At 31.4% G+C, this 24,453-nt stretch overlaps 1 protein-coding gene across 1 annotated transcript; it reads left to right on the forward strand.

The window, feature by feature from the left end:
• The first annotated feature begins 2,297 nt into the window (after positions 1-2,297).
• On the forward strand, positions 2,298-24,111 carry LOC139519688 (fibrinogen-like protein 1). Its single transcript, XM_071311904.1, has 6 exons — positions 2,298-2,755; positions 7,528-7,627; positions 10,983-11,038; positions 15,429-15,525; positions 18,208-18,372; positions 23,650-24,111. Exons 1-6 carry the CDS (start codon positions 2,423-2,425, stop codon positions 23,856-23,858), a joined length of 960 nt encoding a protein of 319 aa, XP_071168005.1. The 5' UTR covers positions 2,298-2,422; the 3' UTR covers positions 23,859-24,111.
• The last annotated feature ends 342 nt before the right edge of the window (positions 24,112-24,453 follow it).

The following is a 24,453-nucleotide window of genomic DNA, read 5'->3' on the forward strand; positions in this document are numbered from 1 at the left end:
CAGTATTGAAAATTATTTCAATATCATTCAAATTTCAATATCAGTACTCAATATTATTTCAAGAAGTATCACTTTGCAGATTAATGAACGCTGTGTCTGTATAATCCCGGATATTATATAGTGTTATATTTATGATTGTTGATGTTGAAAGCTTTATATTGAATTTCTATACCCCGAATACCTCTAATTATTCATTAATTATTTCTAATAAATCATGGCATTTAAAAGTAAGATCGTGTTCTACAATTTGACAAAAAGGATTATTTGCAATGTTATACGGTAGCATTATGCTGTCGTTTACATTTAAATATGCATTAACCGATTTACGTCATTTGAACTTTTTTAATTAATTTGATGAATACTTGCATCACTAAAATAAAGGGCTAGTCATGAATAATCGAAATGTAAAATGACCACCACAGCTGTACACCGTGTACTCAAAAACTAGTTATAGAAATTTAAACAATTTAAATTGTTTTACTTGAAACATTTGATACATATTTTGTTACTTTATTAATTAAGCCACTGTTTGCTTTTTCTATCTTTCCCGAAGACAAAGTGGGTTAATTCGTCCAGTTGGTTTGATAATCGAATAGGATTCAAAAAATGTTTTAAACGAGAAACGAGTAAACAAACTTATTATCTAAGAACTAAGCAACATGACACCTAATGAAAATACGAAAAGATAAGCAATTTCTACTCCACATTTCGCACTCGTTTTGTTCATGCAACTAACACTTTGATGAAAAGTATCATGTGTTCATCCAAAATATTTGTTTTAAAAATCAAATAATTATAAAATGTCAAAAAAAAGGGGAATGATGACAAAATCAAAACAATTTAAATATTGGACCGTTCTCCTCATCTTAATGATATCTTTTCATTAAGAAAGATATTTATTTAAATTTATAATTCAAGGGTTAAAAAAAAGGTCAAGGCTCTTTGTATTTTTACGTCTTTACATATTCTCAAGGCTATACTATTAAATAAAAGATTGATTGATTGTTGGTTGCTTAACGTCTAGTGGCAAATATTCATGCATATTCAGGACGAGAACAAGTTAACAATAAACACAATAGGTAGGTTGTTATAATTGAGGATGATGGTCGGGGAAATTTGGACTGCCACTGGAAAATGAGGGTGTATTGGATAGAGACAGAAATTTTGCCTTGCAACAGGCCACCAACGGACCCCTTAAAGAGTTATTGCAAGGATTCCTAACGTGCAAAGAGCGTGGCACTCTCTTGACACGAGGCATCGGATTTAACGTCCCCCTTCTGACCGGACGTGACTGCGAACTTGATACATCCCGCACAGCCAAACGTACGCCCCACTTCGGCAAGCGTTTTACTGCCGGTCGGGAGAAGACCTGGTGACCATATTGCTATACCCCAGTCATCCTTGGGGTGTTAAATAAAAGAAACTTTAAAGACCATAAATTGGTTAATGAACCAAAAAAAAACCGAAATTAAAGCTGAACCGGAAAAGGGAATCATAGCTTTGTATGCATTCCTTAATGGTGGTATTTTTTCAGTTTTAACTGAATTTTTCATTTGATTGTTTCAAATTAAAGTATCCCATATGTGATGATGACTCATCTTGTTAAATCAATTGTCACAATCTACAAATTGAGTTGTACATTATCAATCAATTTCTTCTCTCGGAATACAGTTTACAATAACAATGTTGAACACCGATCGTTCATCAATTTATTTTTTAAAAGAATCGTCCAGTATCAAGTATTTACGATTTTGGTATGCATGTACCATGGTATTCTTTAGCAGAATGTATGCTGTTTAACACTTTACGACCAGAAAAGTTTACTTTTTTAAACACACGAGTGCGACCATTGTTTCAATGTAAATTACGATTATACATTACTTATATATGTACAGTGTTGATTTCAAATCACGAGCGTTTCTTTTTCACTCTCTCATTTTCAGTTTACCTTTGATTTTCTATTTCTTTGTGCACCCATGATTTATTCAAACTTCCTAATAATATTTCAATACACAAAGATTCAAGACTATCCTCATTTTGATACATTATTTTTTAAAGGAAAGTATTGAAACAAACAGTACACTAGCAATTACATTAAAAGGCATATATTAGCCAGGCGTGTCACTTTAATTGCTTGTGGCAATTTTAATAGATAGCAGGATAACTGACGAATATTGACTTAGTTTACAATCCACGTTTGTAGTATTATGAATAAAACGCAACTGTTATGCGCACTCGATTGTATAATTATGAATACGATAATCGGACGTAGTTTACAATAAATTATTTACATCACATGCATAATGAAACAATTTAATTAATGAATCGATGAAAGGCTTTAAAGATTGAAACATAGCATCCATACATGTTTTGAAAATATTTGATTTAAGAATAATGGAAGATATGAATTCTCTCTAACAACATGTTATATGCATTAGGTTTTGGAAAATTGTTGCTACTTTTAGCTGATATGCTTCTAGTATCCACGGACCAATGCAAATCTGGAATTTTTCATGTGAACCCAGACAAGCTTAACAAAAAACTAGAAGGATACAATCTTAAGATTCGTACATTTGAGAACATATCCCCGAGGGGTTGTTTTGATCAATGCATGCGTAGACCAAGATGTCATTCTTACAACTACAATAGACATTTATTACGTTGTGAACTGAACCACAAACCAAATTCCGACTCTCTGAATAATTTTCAGAACGAGGTTGGATATATTTACGTAGAGGTTAACCATTACAGAGGGGTAAGTATAACACCTACATGGTTCTACAGAAACAATGATGTTCCTTTAATTTTGATCTTACTGTCTATTTGACTTTTCCAAGTTGTAATGTTTTAAATCCAAAAAGAAGTTTCTGTCTGTCAAGTTTTTTTCAAGATCAAGGCCTGTTGACCATTCCTCACTACAAATAAAGGCAAAAGTAGTAAACTGCTGTTCGAAATTTATAAATCGATTGAGAAAACACAAATCCGGGCTACAAACTAAAACTGAAGGAAACACATCAAGTACACGAGGAGAACTACGAAACAACAGAAACACAACTATGAATTGTAATACACACAAAAACAAACTATAATATAACAATGGCCGTTTTCCTAAAATAAAATAGTGGGTTGAACCTGGTTTTGTGGCTAGCCAAACCTCCCGATATTATGACATTGTTAAATATAGCATACAAATGACAACATTACATGATAGGACTACAATACAAATAAATGGGAGAACACATAGGACAGAGAAACACACGAATAATAGCTATCAAAAGGTACCAGGTTCATGATATAATGTGCCAGAGGCGCGTTTCGGACACACAAGACTAACCAGTGACGCTCCGATAAAAAAAGTTCGAAAGCCAAAACAAGTAAAAAGTTTAAGAGCATTGAGGACCAAAAGTTCAAAGTGTTGTGCCTAATACGGCTACGGTTTCCCGCCAGGTATAAGAACATCCTTAGTATTAAATAATTCATACTTTTTCAAACAGAAATTTATAATAATGACTATATAATAGATATACATGATAGCACCGGAAATGTGCCTAACTACAGAATAAAAACGAATACATAAAACAACCTAAACCACCACATAAAAAGTCACAGCCGAGTTAGCCGAAGATATCGACGTACAAATTGACGTCGCATTTTAATTTCTAAAAAAATCCAAAAAAAAGGACAGAATTAGAATAGAATTCAAGATCAGGTTTACAATACCGATATAGCATTTCTTTATAAAAATGAAAATTACAATCGTATTAATATAGAATTGTGTTAGTAATTAGATAATTAATTGTATTATCTAGCTATCTCGGTGTTTCTTCTAAATGAAACTGTAAACCAAATATATCGTATGCCCAACTATAATCTATTAAATGAACTGGGTGATTGATTATATTTTCCATAACACACGAATACAACAGAAAAAAATCAGTTCACTATAAAAAACGATGTATATAAGAAATTTGACAAATTTAATATCAAACTAAATACATGAATTTGGAAAGAAAAGTACAGTGACATGTTTTATAGCAATGCGAATTCACACTCAGCAAAACAGTTACAATCGAGAATAAGTCACGTTCGATAAGTAAAAGTTAAGACAATATAATGACAAAACACGATCAACACGTAGTTAAAATGTCTAGATACAGGAAAGCTCAGTTATTGCTGTTGATATTTAATATTTTCAAAGTTAATTCCTATGGATAATTTTCTGCAATATGCTAATTAAATTGAATTTATACGGGCCTTAAATGAGTTTGGATATTAACAGTGATTCACAACCATACAGTGATACGTATGGTTTTAGAGTTTTATTTAAAAAAGTCATTGTATTTAAGTGTGTATATTCGTACATTCGAGATGACAGTTAAACATTTATGAAACCTTTAATTTCTTAGAAACCGGTCGATGCATTATTCTGTTTTCCTCATTTCAAAATTGAAATTTCTCATTTCCAAGTTGAGAGTTCTCAGTTCAAGTTTTTATTCCCCAATTCAAAATTGGAACTGATATCTGTCAATTTAGTCGTAAAAGTTAGAAGGCAGAGAGATATATCAAGTTGGAGATTGTGAATATCAAGTTTGTATACTTCATATACAGGGATGCTCCTAACGCAAAAAATGCTCCAACAAAGTTATGAGAAGGACAGATTAAAAATGACACTCCGTAGATTTTACGGACACAATCACGAATTGGTTGATCCATACGATGGTGTGTTTTGTCAAAACTAGCTAAGGATATTTATATTTTTCGCCGGAAACTATTTAAAAGAATGAAAAACAAAAGGGCCTTATTGTTAATTTACCTATTTTGGACAACAAGGTTCTTTGGCACAATGTAACGAGTTCGTTTTAACTATGTGTTTGAAATGAAATTTGTTTTTAGATTTCAATCAGCGTAATCTGTTGACATGTATTGATGGTAAATTATTAATTCAGGGATTTTGTTACCACAAATAACTTGAAAATTTCCACACATTTTTGCCATTGATACAAAGATTTAGTTGCAAGTTTGACTGCAAACTTATTTCAAACGGTATAGCACATCCTCAATTATACGGAAGTGCTGTTTACCGAGCCCGTAAATTAAGATACGATCCGGGTTAACTTATCAATCCTAAAATAAACTTTTTCTTGAAGGGTACCTATACAACCCTGTAATTATATCTTTAAAAATTGTGTTATGAGTATGAATATCAATTTTGTTATCAGTAAATTAAAACCGTACTAAATATTATTGTAATAAACATAAGTGTTTTTACATTTAATTTAATACAATCCGTCGATATTTATATTTAAGCATTGCACATGGTCATGTTTTTCTCTGACTGTGAATGGCGTCTTTACACTAAGTCCCCTAGTTGTTGGATGTGTACTGATTGATAATTTCATCTAAAAATATTGTTTTTATTATTATGATGTTTTTCTCTTGAACTAGCTAACACACACTGCGAGTACTTTCAGATATGTAATCTGTATCGTTATTTGTGCTTCTTTGTTACACATTTGTTTGTTTTATAGTGATTAAGATTATACTTGATTTTCATAGTGTATTCCGATGTTACGCTGAAACACCACTGTCCCCCGAAATGGTTGAGAGCGCATCAACATGTTTGAACGCGCCCTTATATTAATGTGCCAGTTCTAAATCAGGAGCCTGTATTTATGATTAATTCATATCTATCATGTTTGGATTTCGTTAATTGTTTTTTTTTTATAATTTAGGCCGTTAGTTTTCTTATTGATTGGTAGCAAATGTTGCATGTCAGAGTCTTTTATATCCACTATACGTATGGGGTACCCCGTCTTCATTGTTTTAGGTCGTACGTTTGCATATAATTGATTTCATTTAATTCATTTGAGCGTTGACGGATACATGTCGGATTGACAATCATACCAAATCTACTATTTTGTTTTATATTGGCTTTTTTTAACTCCGATTTTGTCAATAAAAGCACCTATGATAATCGCTTCGATGGCTTTTTTACTGTAATTATGTATCATCTTTCCGCTTAACATTAAGGTGTTGACCTAAACAGGATTGTGGCATTTGTATCCAGTCCTTTTGTTGAATTACATAGTCGACTGTTTGGTAATAAAATTGAGAATGGAAATGGGGAATGTTTCAAAGAGACAACAACCCGACCATAGAGCAGACATCAGCCAAAGGCCACCAAAGGGTACTCAATGCAGCGAGAAACTCCCGCACCCGGAGACCTCCTTCAGCTTAACAAATATGTATACCAGTTCAATGAAAATGGACGTCATACTAAACTCCGAATTGTATGTCTGTTTTTATGTAAAGTCTATCTCGGAGTTTGTTAGTTTTATTCAGAATGTTATCGAAATGCCCATTGCAGGCCCATATAAATATCATGTTAAGGCTGTTTGTGAATTATTTTAATGTTATTTTGAGAAGATAAACTATTCTTTAAGCTCCATTGGAGACGCCTATATATTTCAATTGGGCATGAGAGGTATTGACTTTACAGACCAAATGAAAATGTCTTGTAATCGCTGCCATAAAGGCTTTAAATTTGAGTTTTGTCTGCACAACGACACTCTAAATACTGTTTTGTCTTTTTTTAACCAAACTGAAAGACAAGAATACACAAATTATCATAGAACAATAACACAATGAGGGAAATGTATAAATACAGAGAGACGTCATGTGTTTCGAAGATATTACAAAAAAAACAGAATAAACAGTAAAGTAATATCCATCAAGACAAATTAAGAATAATATAACATGTTATTAAGATGATAAACAACGTCAGTTCCCAGAATCTATAGTTTTGATAGAACTAATTTCAGAAAAAGATCGAGATATCAAATTATACATTTTTTATTAGAATTCACATATGGTTAATACCACTAAGCGATTTAACATATTCACAGTATTTCTGAAGACCATATTTAACTGCGGACAAAATGTTCGTCAATTTAATAGACAAAGCTGTAGTCGATCATTCTGATCAACCAGCAAAGTAATGTTGTCTGTATGGAATGTAATGAAGCTTAGATATCCAATACAAACACAGGCAGTCCTTCGATTTGTTGTTCAATGTTATGTTCATTGAAGCCATGAAGGACTTATGATTCGCCAAAATCTTATCCTTGTCAAATGATATATTTTTGTATGTTGAATTACCTGAGTCTCATTTATTCCCATTTATTTCACACGAATCTTGTAGTAATACGAGTTACATACAAAGACAATATTATTTGAAGCCTGGTCCACAGGAACAACAACATAATTATCCTAAAGAGATGATAGAGATAACACAGCCTCTCTGTCTCTGAAAACATACTTTGGTCGATCATTCACACAGTTTTTTTAAACTAATGAATGCGACATTTCTTCAGAGACCTGTTTGTTTTGATCCAGAAAATGCATGAAATGCTACTAAACGAAGTTGATACTCCTTTGCACGAACTCTTAAGTAGCGCTCAAATTAAAATAGTTGAAAGCTAAATTAAGGTCGTCAAGTAAAAAAATGTCTACAATTTCTAATTTCAGGATCCAATGTATGACACATGCCTTGAAAATCCCTGTAAACCAGATGAAATATGTAAAGAGAAGAAGGATAGAAGCGTGTTTTGCGTCAAAGATCAAGAAGGTGCAGTTGATATAAAGTAAAGAATGGAAATGGGGAATGTGTCAAAGAGACAACAACCCGACCATAGAGATATGTAAATTAATTAAAGCAACAGTAGTATACCACTGTTCAATAGCCATTAATTGATTTAATGAAAACAAGTCCGGGTTACAACATTAATCATAGCAAATCATATCAACGTTAAGGGGAAAACCACAGACACACTGAACTGCAACAAAGTCAAACGTCAGCTAACATTATTCTATGTATTTTCTTACCATCCCAAACATACTATAATTAAATTGTGTTTCTAGTGGTGTTATTATTTGTATTTTCAAATAATGTCGGTTTTTAATTCTAAATAAAAAAAATGTGTAAAAATAAAAAGAAAATTCTGTACATGCAAAAAATCAAAAGGTATACACTCAAATCAATAAACTTAATATCGTTCACATTATTCTTCTTTGAACTAGTAATATGGTAAAGCTGATTTTATACTATGGTATATTATTGATATATCGAATTACAAAGACCGTAAGGAACTTCAACTTTTTGCATTAACAATAAAAAATATAAAGCTACTTACTTAATGTTGAACACTTTCTTAGTTGTTATACTCATTTCAAAGAAAATTAACACAACTTAACTGTCCACTATTACGAAACCCAAATATTCATGATTGAAACATCTTGATGTTGTTGGATTTATTTGTATTTTTTTGGGGGGGAATCATTGTCCCCTATTGACATAACATTTTACAAAAATAAATCTTACATTACTGGATTGGTATATCTCTACAGATAAGAAAAATCGAAATTTCAATGTATGTACAGAGGAAAATATTTTTGTAAGAACAGATCAGTTTATTTTGATATTTAAATTCGAGATAAATATGGAATAAAATATTCAATATGTGTTTTCGAAACTTTCATCTTAACTTTTTCCTCGTCGAATTACCGTTCTTCTTATTCATTTGCAAGGTTTTTAATAAACCATAGTCACAGTTTTTGAACGATCACATCTGTTGAATTTATTTTTAAATGAAAAAAAAACATTCAATTCTTAAAGCAGATTGATAAAGACAATCCATTAAAATCGATAATATGCAAGGTTTACGGTATTCATCAAGAATAGGTGTATTATATCAAAACATTACACAACTGACTTTTATGCGGTTTTTTTATAAAATGATATAATGTGGTAGTATTGCCAATGAGAGATCTATCATAGACCATATGACGTAGATATAAGATCATAATACTAGAACGATTTAAATTTTAGGGCTCTATAAATGATATATCAGTACGAATGATAATGTGAAATAATGAATTATACAGGAACTCGAATTTGTTGAAGAATAGAATAAAGGTTTTAAGTTATTTTCAGTAACTTAATCCCTAAATTAATATTTAACCAGTTATATATTAATTACGCGTTATGAAATGCAGTTAAATGTCACTACATCATGTTCATATACAGGCATACCAAACAAGTTGGATAATAAACACAATTTAGGAAGAGGTCAACATATGGTGTTTATATATCTCAACTTGTACGATTCGCTCGTGTATGTAACAATGTATTAGATTTTAGCGAGAGAAATTTATGTATTACTGAAAAATTATTACACCAGGGTTTTCGATATCACAAACTGGTCAAAACATTTACTAAATTTTATCACCGGTATAAGGAAATAATTCGTAAATATAACTCAACATGCAGACATCTTATACGTTCAGGTATTTCACATCCAAAATTTTATGGAAATATTCTTTATAAAGCACAAAAATGTCAGTATTCTCCTCAGAAACTAACAAAACCTTTAAATAGACTTATTAAAAGGGGATATAGTTACGATACTGTTGTCAGGTCATTAAAGATTGCATATTTTGGCTTTAACATTGATTCACTGATAGGGTCTTTGCATCGGAACTAAACACATTTATTTCTAAAAAAACAGTTGTTGGCATGACACGGGTTATGTTCTTCTCATATATTTTATGATAGTATGGTACTAAACCCCTAACGGGAGGGATTGTACCTGATATTCATATGATGAAGACATAATCTTTCAATCAGTTTTATTGAGGTCTGGAGCTGGCATGTCAGTTAACTGCTAGTAGTCTGTTGTTATTTATGTATTATTGTCATTTTATTTATTTTCTTTTGTTACATCTTTTGACATCAGACTCGGACTTCTCTTGAACTGAATTTTAATGTGCGTATTGTTATTCTTTTACTTTTCTACATTGGCTAGAGGTATAGGGGGAGGGTTGAGATCTCATAAACATGTTTAACCCCGCCGCAATTTTGCGCCTGTCCCAAGTCAGGAGCCTCTGGCCTTTGTTAGTCTTGTATGATTTTAATTTTTAGTTTCTTGTGTATAATTCGGAGTTTAGTATGACGTCCATTATCACTGTACTATTATGCATATTTTAGGGGCCAGCTGAAGGACACCTACGGGTGCGGGAATTCTCGCTACATTGAAGACCCATTGGTTGCCTTCGGCTGTTGTTTGCTCTATGGTCGGGTGGTTGTCGCTTTGACATATTCACCATTTCCTTTCTCAATTTTATTATTATCAACGAAAGGAAATTAACAATTGAGAACGAATAAAAGTATATTTTGTTGTAAATATTAGCAGGGAACTTCCTAAGTGGATCTTAAATATCCTGGGAAGGAGAGTTAAGGAAGTTTATTTTTGATAGATTTTCCCTGTGTAAATATCAGCATGATAGTTATGTGTAATATAAATATATCATCAAGGCAAGTGTAAGTCTTATTAAATGTATCAATAAGAAGGGTCTTTACTTTGCCCAGTAACTATTATTAATAACAGTTTGGACTGCTATTGAAGGGAGACAGCTGGTGCCCCTAAATGAATGTAAAATTTGTCGATAAACTAAATTGTCAAATGTACAAAAAGACGCCTAGGAATAAAATTTGCAGCTCCAAACATTTTGTCATAGTTTCGTGGCCAGTAAGTGTATCTAGCATACTTTTTCATTACATAAGAAGGCTTTATTTGAGTTTCAGCACATTTAACTAAACTAAAATCATAGCTTCCAAGAGACCCTTTTATTAAAGATCAAAACTTGTGTTTGATAAGATAATGTTGATCTATAGATATATTAAGAGTTGTGTAGGTTCCAGATTTTAAATAACTATAAAAGTATGTTTGAAGACACTTTATACCTGCTCATAATGATTTTTGCAACGAAACATTGCAATTCCAAATAAATAGATAGTCTATTCTCATAAAACCATGTAAGTACAGAGATACGATCAAATTTAATACGTGATTAAGATGTAGGATTTGTTTGCCGAAGTTTTGTCTGATTTAATAAAGCCTTATTAAATGATTTAAATATTTCAGATATTCCAGACAAAGGACTGCTTGAGTTTTGCAATATGACGCAAAACGGCTGGACGGTAATATATAAATATACATACAAGATATCATAAAAAAAAACTATTGTCAAAGAATATGCAAAATGTTCTCTTTTTCGAGTTGTGCCATGGTGGTTCACTTTCAAATAATCACATTGAAAATCAAATTAAAAATTGTAATCTATGACTATTAATTGTTTTTGGGTATTTTTCTATAGTCATCAGGTCATGATAACGATACAACGAAATACATTCATCCAGTTAACAACAAATTTTCCCAGTTTTTATGTAAATGTGCAAAAAAAATATTTATCTTCAAAGCGAAAATTATTACTTTCAATTAGGAATAGGACATGCTGAGTATTTTAGGTTAACGATGCTAATTTCCTTGCATTTAACACAAATCTGTATTAAGTTCACCAAAAATACAAATAATTACATTAGATGTATGTTTCATTATGATACTTTATTCTGATTGGCACATCGCGTGTTAATCCTTAAGCAATTGCATTACTCAATAAAACTTTTCATTCATGATAACACGTGGTCCAACAATAAAGTGCACAGGTGAATTAAATGAAACAATTATAAAATTAGTGGTTTCATGATCATAGCTAAAAAATGTAATTATACGTATTAAATGCTTATTTTTGTAACTTTATAGGGTTGTAAAAGCGCAGACCGTGCGCACATTTTTAAAATGCAGCGCGGAATACAAAATGTACTTCGGTCAACGCTTTTACACCGCAATGACGTTACAAAAAGAAGCATTCAATCCTTAAATAAAACACGACAAATTTACACCAAGCTAGCAATATAGTAATGTGTCTCTTCAGACGAATAACGATAGTTATTTTCACAAATCGTATACGAACGTTCCAAATGAGTATTGTTTTACAGAAACCATTGCTATATGTAACATTTTGGTTGAAAAAAATTATAGTTTGTCGCAATTAGTAGAGGTGATTATTGATGTATTTTGATTTTCTGTAAATAACTTCCATGAGTTACTAGTATAACATTGTGTTGTGCTTTTATTATAATTAATATATGCATACAATCCATTTGAATGGTCTGCCGATTCAATCATTACCGTCGGAGATTGTTACTGATTCCCTATAACCGTTTTCGTTTTTTAATTTATTGTTTTAAAATAATGTTTGTCGCAGATTGCAGGTACTTGAATTATTTTTGTTCTTGATAATTATGCACGTAAAGATATTGAATGGCATTTTTTTTCTTTGTGAACATATAATAAATCATTTAACTTTAATCTTTCCTTTGTATTTTCTATGATTGTGTCTTCCCCATGTGCAATACACGTGCAGACTCAACAACAAATTGAGGATATCTATTTTTCATTCCCATTACAGTAGTATTGCAGTTTCATCAATAAAACATTCTGCATTAGTAATCGACTTTAGAATGACACGAAGAAGCCTTTGATTAATAACAAACTATTTAAAATTGCCCGTGAATAAATTTTGAAATTATACAGAAACTAAAGTTTCAACTACCTCCGACAGAGTCGGACATAGATGAATTTGGCTATTTTTTTATGTAATATTTAGTTTATAGCTTTTCAACGTCTGTCCTAATAAATCATTGGCTTTCAGATATTCGACTTAGCAAATTCCTCATGAAGGTAAATCAATATAAGCGCTTCGGACGCCTAAATATAACCAATTAATGCAAATGTCGTTAAAATACAGGAAGGGGAAGCTTTAGGACTTTAATAATAACGTCTTTTACAAATATTTTTCTAATATTCGATGTTTTTCATTCAATGTCACCTTGCATGAAAATACGTTTGATTAAGACGACATGTTTTTAGCAAAAAATACTTTCAGTAAAACTGTGTATTTCCTTAAAGTTAAAATGCTGAATTGCCATTACATATAAATTCCTTTCATTACACAAATGAAAAAAAGTAGTTTTGTAAATTTCGTTGTTGTTTCATTTGATTTCGGTGGACAATTGATGTATTGTTGTTTCCTAGTTAATATAATTGTGGATGTGCACACTTCTATACTATTAAACGAGAAGACCTCATTTTGTGTGTCGCTTCTCTTCTTTCCACAATAAATTAATCAACACGCCTCTGTGTCCTATAGGTACAGTGCATAGTCGCATTTGACATCCATTCATATGATTATTCAGATTGAGTTATTTTGGGAGAAAAACGAGAAAAAAGGCATCCGGATATTGTCCCGTCATTGGACGAAATTTTAAGTCAGATTAGACTTCCGGTTTGCGTTTTTCTGTATACTTTGAACTTACACATACTACGAATAAAGTGTATTTTCAGAATTGTATCTGCTATTATTTCCAAGTTTACTATCCACGGCGGTCACAGAGTTTATTAAGTAGAGAGGGTCTGTATACTATATCAATGACCACCATGGATCGATTAGTAAACTTAGAATTGAAAGTAAATACACTTTATTTATATAGTAATGAATATTCATAATATACAGATAAGCGCTAAAATTATTCATGTGAACTTTTGATAACTTTTCTGAAATTCTCCAGTCATTAAAACTTTTACAAAATTTATTGATTACAAAAAAAAAGAAGATGTAGTATGATTGCCATGTTGAGACAACTCTTCACAAGAGACCAAAATGACACAGAGATTAACAACTATAGGTCACCGTACGGCCTTCAAAAACGATCAAAGCCCATACCGCATACTCAGCTTTAAAAGGCCCCGAAATGACTATGTAAATCAATTCAAACGAGAAAATTAGAGGCCTTATTTATGTACAAAAAATGAACGAAAAACAAATATGTAACACATAAACAAACGACAACCACTGAATTACAGGCTCCTTACTTAAATGTTCATAACATACTAAATGTATGTTCATATTGAAATTGATAGAAAGCCAAAAATTGGGAACTTTGGAAATAAAGGTGGAGGGATAAAGAAAAAAAATTGCCTGTCCCCAATAACATATGACTTATGATACTTTTGCTGAAATTCTCCAGTCATTCAGTATTTTACAAAATTCTTCCAACAACACTTTACATACTTTAAACTACGCTCTGAATGCCCGTGATTTCGCGGGTGTGTTCTAGTGTTATTTTAATTTAAAAAACGTTATCGAATGTATCATTAGCTGCCGACAACACATATTTCACGCATTTAAACTATGTCAAGGGACTGCCGGTGAGATTGTACATAATTACTATCTTTATCAATTTTTATCATAAAGTTTACAGAATGCAATTACACTCTATATAAATGTGATTGGAATGTGATTTGAATCAGCATATTCGGAAGTGATATCATTTTTTTCTTTGCCAAAATATTATGATCTGCAGCTCATTAAAACAAAAACGAAAATAAAGATTCGTTCTTGTTGATCATTTATAGCAACCTAGAATAAATTCCATCCTAAGATACATTTTTTTGTAATAGGAACCCGAAACAAATTTAAAGCCGGATCGAATTTTCCAACGCGATTCGTAATTCTTTAAAGTGTTTTGTTTTATTACAAATATACGATGGAACGTTACTATTTGTATTGTTGTAGAACATGTTATACAGAAGGAGTTGGCAAAATAGCAAAAATTTACGGAAGCCTTTTAGGGCCATGTTAATATACTTTTTTCCAATTTGATATAACAGATTATCAATTTGATATAACAGCCCCTCTGTGGCTTAAGTTATAGATTCAGTAATCACTTACATTTGATATATACAAGTGAAATTAAAGATACTCCGACACAGATAAATCTGCTTCATATTTAGACCTTTTTCTCGAAATGACTACTGATGGTAGGTTGAATACCAAAATTTATCAAAAACGCGATGAATTTATTTTTCCTATATTCAACCCTCCATTTCTGTGTAGCAACATCCAAGTGGCACCAGCATATGGAGTATATATGTCTAAATTGATACGTTACTCTAGAGTTAGCTCAAAGTACGTTGATTTTGTTGAACGAGGAATACTGCTTTCTAAAAAGTTGCTAAGACAGGGCTATGAATCAATCAAATTAAGGTCATCAGAAACTTTACGGTCGCCATGCATCATAAGCTGATTGGCCATTATGATAAAAGTGTGTCAGAAATTATATCTGATATTCTTCCTGAGTCATAATAACCTTCCATCATCACCGAACTGAACAAAGAAATAACACCACGGTTGCCGTATACGGTGCAGGAAATGCTTACCCTTTCCAGAGCACCTGATTTCACTCCCGGTTTCTAGTGGAGCTCGTGTTGTTTCTTATTTATTATTTATAACTGTTGATGTAAATGTCCTTTGGTTTTGTGAATCTTTGTTTACTCCTTGGTTTTGATTGTTATTGTCATTATACTGCAATATTACAAAGCCTACAGAGACTCCAGATTGTGATACCACAGTCTTTGGTAAATAGTTGCTTCATAGACAATATACCACTTTGCATGTTTATCTCGAAGGTTATTCAAAGAAGAACAGACGGAAGTGAAAATTTTCGAAGGACATGGGTGGAATATGAGAATGGGTTTGGTGATCTTCAGAACGAGTTTTGGATTGGTTTGTTTATCTTAAAAAAAATTATGGAATAATTTAATTTTACTAAAACATATGTGTGCATTTGGTGTGTAAGGAATGCCTTTCAATCTTCTTTTCAAAGCAATAGAGCTATGTGTCTATTATAACTCTACAAGTTGTTTTTTACCAGAAGAGCTGAACTAATCGCACAATCCTATGTCAAATAATTACAATGATCTACAATTTGTTATCACATTGAACAGTTATCATATCTGTCGTTTCGGGAAAGGTTAAGGGCTCACAGAAATCTTCAACTACGTCTTATTTACTTTTTTATTTAATGTTTTTACTAAAATCAAGTAATTTATTGTTCCTTTTGATTTTTTTGAATTTTTACCGCTGAAGATGTATATATAGATTAAACAATACTTGGTCATGTTCTTAGCACATACTTACAACTTCTCGTCCAATCAAATTGCTTGAATTTGCCTTCTAATTTTGATAGTACATACTTTTTCCTTGTACTAAGTAACTACGCATGGATGACCACAAGGGTAAGATTTCATTGTATTGTAATCAAGATATTAGAACAAAAATTGCTACTGGCTATTTTGAAATAAATGATGTGTTCCAAATTTAACTAAATAGTTTGTAATTAGTTTTCAAAAAGATTTTTAACATCCTACGAATCAATCTTTTGATCTAAATTTTGTTTTGACAATTAAAAAAGTTTCTTTCATTTAAATAAAGAGTAATAATAATGGTGCTTTATACCTTGATTAAAGTACAACTCAATCTTAAATTTGTAATCATTTATCTTCCATGCAATTACTTTGTACACAAAAAGATTCAACCATGAATCTTTTGAAGGGAAATTATTAATAAAGCAATTTGATATATTTAGTCATATATTGGTCGATAATTGGTTGCCTAATGTCCATGCATATAAACTATCCACTAGACTATCTATGGGTACATACCAGGGGCAGATCCAGCCATTTTTAAAAGGTGCTTCAACCAAAGATGTGGGAGGGGGATCCAACTGTTTGTATTAAGATAGTTTAAGGTTTTATGTGAAATTAAAAAAAATGTTTTCAAGAATGTAAAGCTTTCACTGCAATTTAAGAATTGTCTGCCTTTGGTCAATTCATTTTGTCATCTTACCATGTAAATAAGTACATGTATAGTAAAACAACGCTTCAAACATACTTACACCAGCAGCTACCTTCTTTACATTCTAAAGTCAAGGGCCTTTGAAATCCCATTTTTACAATGATATTATAGTGAGTAGATTTACAAAACTACGTAAATGAGCTACATCCAGTCAGTCAAAACATATCAATAGACTAATTACAGGATTACTCAAGTTGTAAATATGTGCTAAATTGGATATTGTATAGAAAGGTATATACTATGAAAATAAGAGCTTGTCGCAAAGCCCTTCGCTCTAATATTCATAGTATATACCTTTCTATACAATAACCGAGACTAGAAATATTCAAAGCTCGAGGCAAAGCCGATTGGTTTAAACGTTCAAATGACATGCCCAAATATTAGTTGATTAGTTTAGAACATATTCGTACTTTATTTTGCCTTTTTAACTTTTTCTTTATTCGAGCATTACTGATGAGTCTTTTGTAGACGAAACACGCCTTTGGCGTAAATACAAAATGTAATCTTGGTATCTATGATGAGTTTATCTACACCTTCGAGTAACACGACAAAATAAAACTTTTGCATTGTAATATGTAATTCCTGATATATGTTCACTTTGAGTGTAAGAATGGTGAGTAAAAGAAATGTAAATCATATCTAATGGCCATTTTAACAATGAAATAAGATAGTTTTGTGTTAACAAAAAAAGACAAATTTTGTACTTTATATACAATGCATATGTTTAAAAAATTCCTTCATTTTGAAAAAGAACACAATATTATATAAACACGTTTTTTTCTACAAATGTTTCAACATCAGATGCTTACTTTTTATTGATAATTGTATTGTTTTTTTTTTATATATACACAGTCATTATAACATTTAAAAGAACATCGATGTTAAGGTCTTGTAAAAATATTAGATTCAATATTATTTTACCTCTACACCTTTGCCCGTTTCTCAAATCTATTTATGTTGGTTTGTTTTATAGAAGTACCATTATATATTGTTTATCTCAATTTAAAAATGTTTTCATAAATCTTTTTTTTTTTTCATTAAAAATATTTAGACAAACAGTGGTTTTTTTCTCGGTGTAATGTATATTTTGTGAGTGCAGTTCCTAAGAGTTCACTTATATAAAATAATCTACAATAAGAATTCATGCATGGATAGAATTTGATAGTTAATGGAAAGCCATGTACTATGCAAAATAGAAAAGAATATATTGATTTTCAATTGGACGAAAATGGGTGGGCTTCAATGGATCACCATGCAATATGTGTTTTTTTTTCTGATTGTTGAAAGCTGTTCGAGGTCGTACAGTCATCCTATTTTGCTTACATTTTCATGATTAGCCTCAAGATAGACAGTTCTCCGATTTGAAATAATTCATTATCGCAATGTGTTTTTTTAATAAATAAAATTTGAACAATTCCAGAACAGCAAGACGTTTTTTTCTTATCATTATCCTTTATTACAGACAGCTATCGATCTAAAAAATAGTTCTCTTTATTTGTAAATGATATAAGTAAAATCTTCATTTTAACGTTTTTACATTTCTTTAACCAGGTAACAAATGCCTAAATCTCCTAACCAGCAGCGGATCATATAAACTAAGGGTGGAACTTGTTGACATTTACTACAACAGTTATTATGCTGAGTACAGTACATTTGCAGTTGGAGATGCAGCGTCAAAATATACATTAACTGTTACTGGATACAGTGGAAATTTAGGTTAGTCATCTCTTTCTCTTATTAACTCTCGTCATAAAATTAATTTCTTAGGACAGGCTATAATTTCCGCAGTGGACACAATGATATTGGACAAGGACTACTTAAAATGCAGTCTAACATGCATGTTATTATATCATAATTATATATAGTATAGAATATACTACTTTTTCCCTATAATTAAAGGGGCATTAATTACATGTATCAAGTTCATGGTCGCCGAATTGACTGAAGTTACCATATCTGATTATTGACGACTGAAGTTCCCATATCTGATTATTAACCATGTAAAATATTTATTCAAATTATAAAAAGTATAAAATAAACCATTTACAGCATCGATATTCTATAGCTATGTTCCACGTTTATTTTAGTTCTGACGCCATCTAATTAACTATCGAGTTGACCTCCGAATACCTTCTATGCCCATATAAGCGATTTAAAAATAAATATAGATATAAGTGCAAAGCAAACACGTGCAATTGGATTTTTCTAGTTCTGTTGAATATATAGTATTGATTAAAATTATATGTAAATCATCGTTTTTACCAGGATACAAATGATTTTTGTGTAGCGAATCAGTCAATCAAATGTTTTACCTTTGTTCATCTTTCAATGTTGACATATTTTCCTTTATATAACGCACACTGCATGCGTAATCCATCTTTTAGGTAAGGGGTTTAATTGACTTTAACATCAATACGGATTCAATGAGGTCGAATTATTCACTTCTGTGTGACACCTGTACGAACTGTGACGCCCGTATATGACACGTAAACCAGGCATCAAAGTACTCTTTCTCTTTTTAGTCAATATAGCTCTTTAATGCTGTATTTATCATACTCCAAAATAATTTCAAAAATTAAATCAAACACAAAAGCTTGTATATAAGTTTAATGATTGTACAAATGCTTACACTGCCAGTTGACTTCATGCAGAAAAACGGTAAAAATTACTGAATAATTCCGATGGATGCGTGTTATGTCCGGTTTTTATTTGAATTATTTGAGTAATTTGTACTTTACTTTATGTAAACTCGCTCTTTTTATTTTTATTAAATTTGAGAAAACATAACAAGATGATTAATCTAATAAATTATGAAAAGAGTCAATTGTTCATGAACAATTGAAAGGTCTTCTGAGTTTAAGTGGCCAAAAAAAAAGTAAACACACAAAAAAACTGAACTCCGAGGAATATTCAAAAAGGTACTGGCCCGCAAATTTTGGACTAAATGTATAATGGGAGAAATGATTTGACACCCACTATTCCTTAATATTATAAACTTAAAAAGAAAATTTAAGAAAAAAATATAATTAACTAATGATTTTTTTATACAAAAAACAAATGGACGGACAATCTTTACTTATTTGGCTCTGGCTGAGTAATGATGATAAAAAAAGTTTTGTTATATCATTTTTGTACTTTGCAAAACAAACTGAATGAAAAATCATTTTAAGTGAGTCACTCAGTTAATGTACACTGTATATGAAAACTGTTTGAATATGCACTTTTTTGTTATAAAATCTAAAGGGACCAGAAAACTAAACTAAAACAATATTTCCAACGTAGCCAAGAAGGCAAGATTAAAAGTAGGATTCCTGATAAAAAATTTGAGATAGTGTTTATTGGAATGCAAGAAAACCGCATGTATTTCAATGGTCAGGTCAATAATTGGATATCATATGGTCAATAGTATGGGACCAGTACACATCTACAAACATCAATAAGCTTGAAAGAATACAGCGCCAACCTGCAAGAGTCATAAACTGTAAAGTGTATACGACAATAACATATTTGATTTGATTTGATTTGATTATATAACAGGAGACTACAAATCCAGAGAAGTTGGTTGCGTCTCAAACACACTCACCAAACTGAAACTACAAGACATACAGATAAGATGCTCGAGCCAGAAGCTACGATTTCTGTACGAGGTGGTCGAGGGGCTGGTCTCTCGGTGCTACAGAACCAGACAATTTTAAAAAAAAAAGCTCGTCCAAAAAGAACAAATAATTGATGCCAAAGGCCAAATTTAAGAATTATCAGTCAAGAAATGATGTGAAAAAACATGCAGATCATAAACTACACAAAGTGTTTTGAGATTTCAAAGAGCAAAAACCACAATATTCTAACTCATTTTTTGTAAAATCAGTATTCGAAAGGAACCAACTTGAAGAAACTGAAGTGCGCACACCGAGCGTTGACAAACGTTCAGAAACTGCTCTCGTGCATCTTGGATTGTAAAAAACAGAGAATCTAAGGTCGAGATTTTCAATCAAGTTTCTAAAATTTAATGCATGAATGCAGATAACTAAGATGAATTTGTTTTTAAAAGAACAAATCTTATAGATTATAACTTATAAGTTTTTTTACAAGTATTTCTGCTTGATTTGTAATATTTCTAAATTGGCATTTTAAGGGGAGGTAACTCTGAAAGAGTGCTGAAGGCTACATGGAATTTTGCTATTTTGTATTTTAACCGTAGAAAACGCACGGTGACCCTTTCTTTTCTTTACAATTCTATCATTTAGTTTAGTTTCTAATCACATTATGATGCTTTTCCTGTATAATCCATACAAAAAGTGTCATTTTGTCACAACCTGTAGCTTGAGAAAATGTGCGGTGACCTATCATTTGTATTATACTTTTGAACATATATCCATAATTACTACGTTTTGGCAAATGATGTGTAGAAAGTTTTAAAAAAAAAAGATTCAGAGAGTAGGTCTGTATGATAGTAATTATCATGGTTTCTAAAAAAAAACTTTGAAATTAGCTGATTCGCCATTAAGGAGATTTTAAAATTGGGAAGTACACATACGGACGAGTCAGGTTAATATCAGGCTTACATGTTGTAGAAAACTAAATACTGTAACAACAATTATTACATATTTTGTACTGATATGTACGTTTTTGCATGGCCAATAATAGCCGGAAGTCAAGGTTGGTTATCAGCCCTCGGGGCCGATATCGATATCAGCCCTCGAAATCCATATCAAGCCCCCGAGTTTAACTTCCGGTAAACTGTCAATCAAAGACTATTTGTAAACAAGTTGAACACAATGAAAAGAAATTTAGAAAGTTACGAATCTGCTGTAGAAGAAAAAAGTAGAAATCAACAGTGAAAATCACAAAAGTTCCCGTAAAATTTTGACGTCATAAAGAATTTATAAAATATATGACGCCACACTGGAATGAGTAGCGATATGGGATTCTTCTTTTAAAGCATTTTTAACATTTGTAATGTAACATTTTAAAGTCGTTTAATATTTGCAATTCTTAGAATTAATATATTTATTGTTAATCATTTCTGAAACTTTTCACAAAACGTTGTTTACCTACTGTGATACGAACTTTTTTAAACTCACAGTGATACATTTTTTATTTTATTTTCGTTAAATATCTTTTTGATTTTTGATGAAATATCAAACATAATTTGGTGTAAGCTATTTGTTTTCTCTTGCTTAAAAATATGTGATAAATAGATTATTACATGTCATTTTTCATATTGCCCTGGTATCAGACTCCCATATCAAGCCATATGGGTTGTGGGCTGATACCAGGGACCATATGAAAAATGACATGTAATAATCATTTATCACATATTTTTAAGCAAGCCTCAAGAAATAATGGCATCAGGTTGTACCATCCTTTTAATACTTAGATAAAAGCGACTGTCTGGAGTCAGAGCATCTTCAGGGCGGCGACGAATATATTGCTTGAATGCAGTCACTGGACAGCGTGGATTATCTATTTTAAGAAAATGAAAATAATCAAGGACATGCATCATATTAAAGTTTTAATATAAAGAGATAACATAAGGCTAAAGTGGCGGATTCTAACAAATCATGGTTTACCCCGGGCTTAAAACAACATTATAACAACTAGATATATAACAAAATCATTGATAATACTAGTAAGTAATTCCATTATCAAATTGTCCACACAAATCGTGTAAAACATACTTGAAGAGAAGTCAAAATTAACACTTTTAGATCAAGACAATTCATTTGTAACGCTGTATTTCAAAACGTCACAATATTCAACCGTCATGTCAAACCATCTCACATCAGCGAAAGGACCATCGTACTTCGGCGCAGAGCATCGCACTTCAGCCTGACCATCGCACTTCATCGTCCCCATCGCACCTCCGAATACTACATATATAAGAATTCCAATAACATTTTCATATAAGATATGTAAAGCATACACAAAGTTGATAAAAAGTTATGAAAGAACATTGCATATCATAATAGATTGTCATTTAAAAGTAGTGTCAAATATATTAATTCTCGCAAAGTTATGACCCATATTTTTGGAACATTCACTTAAATGTACATGTATACCCAATAATAGAAAGCTACACCCTTTTAGGCTTAGTGAAGCTGTGCAGTACTTTAGAATTTAGATACACGTCTATTTGTTTAAACAAAATAATTATGAGTAGATAAAGAATACGGAAAAACACGATACGTTATGGTGTCAGACCACCAATTACTTCCTCCAATTTAGAACGTATCGTATGTAAAAGTAGTCCTACTCTGACACAAAATAGTGCGTTTGATGTCCTTGTTTACTTAAACTAACCAACAAATTTGCATAAATGAAACTTTTGGTGAAAGAGAAATATATCTAGATCATTTTGAGCCAAAAACTTGTCTATGAGTTTGCATTAAAAATTGAGGATTAATGCGCTCCAAAGTATACTAATTTTAGATTTCCAGAAAACCAGGTTTTTGTTTTGGGGTACCTCTGTTTGAAGGTCAGTTATTTTGTTAGAAGGCTTTAAAGGTATGGTGAAAATTGGCATGTAGAAAGCTGATACATGTACAATTAAGGATATACCTGGTTTCTATGAAGTTAAATTTAAGGTAAAATATTTAGAAAGCTGTTAAAATTGCAAAATTTGGTTGAACAGATAGGGATTTTTAATTGGTGGTCTTACACCTTATCGGCTTGAGGTGAAATCAGCCATTTCCAAGTTTACAGATGGAATAACCAAGTTTAATGTTGATAATTTCAAGTCGACAATTTGAAGAAATAAGAAAAAAGAGTGGACCGGAAACGCTTCCGTAGAAACCGTAATCCTAATACGATAAACAAAAGTAATATACTTTTAAAATTACAAGCTTTTCAAAAGGAATTTAAAATAAGTATGGTTCAAAGTGTTAAGTTGTCTATTACGCAAGAGTAGGCTTTTTTTTACTGTATATTAATGTAAAACGTGGGCATGTCGGTTGCAAAAATCTGGCTTTACATTAAAGCTTTATATAATTGCAGGAAACTGGATGAATTACAATAATGGATACCCTTTTACGACCTATGATCAGGATAATGATGTTAATGGTGGTAATTGCGCTGATAATAACGGAGCCTGGTGGCATGGGTCCTGTTCGAATGTATATTTGAACAACGACTTCAACAACAAGCTATTATGGTATTCTACGTATTATATCAAATCAGACATGATGATACAAAGGACCACATAAAAGCCTATGATTCAACACGAACACATGACTAGGTTATTCCTTATGTATTATAGTATGGATGTTAATGCCGATTTCATTTTATACTCTTTTTAAAAACAATTTATTCGGCAACCTCTCCGAGTAGATTTAACAAGCTCGATATAGGGATGTATCATGTGATGAAATTCTCTTTGATAGACGTTATCAGTATCGCATTTTCTTCCGTTATTTCAATGTTACATTCTCATTCATGTATATAAAACCAAAGACTAAACATAAGTTTCTTGAATAATGAAGTCATTTTTTTTTATATTTCAGAAAATACGCGAGTGTAATTTTGAACATTCAACAAATGCAACATTTCAAATTCTTGTGCAAAAAAACATTTAAGATGTGGGGTATTCGTTAATGAAAAAAGCAACAGCAAAATACTTTTAAAATCTATTATAGAACTTTTAATATGACAAAACCATCTTCTTTCTAGAATGACAACTTAAATGTTTGACTAAATTATAACATGAATGAATAGGGTATCAATCGATTTTTTAATAGGTAAAAGCTATCAAATTGTTTTTTATTAATAATTGAATGATTGGTTGGCATATAACAAAGATGC

This window comes from Mytilus edulis, chromosome 4 (assembly GCF_963676685.1).
Source record: "Mytilus edulis chromosome 4, xbMytEdul2.2, whole genome shotgun sequence".
In the NCBI taxonomy this organism is placed as follows: domain Eukaryota; kingdom Metazoa; phylum Mollusca; class Bivalvia; order Mytilida; family Mytilidae; genus Mytilus; species Mytilus edulis.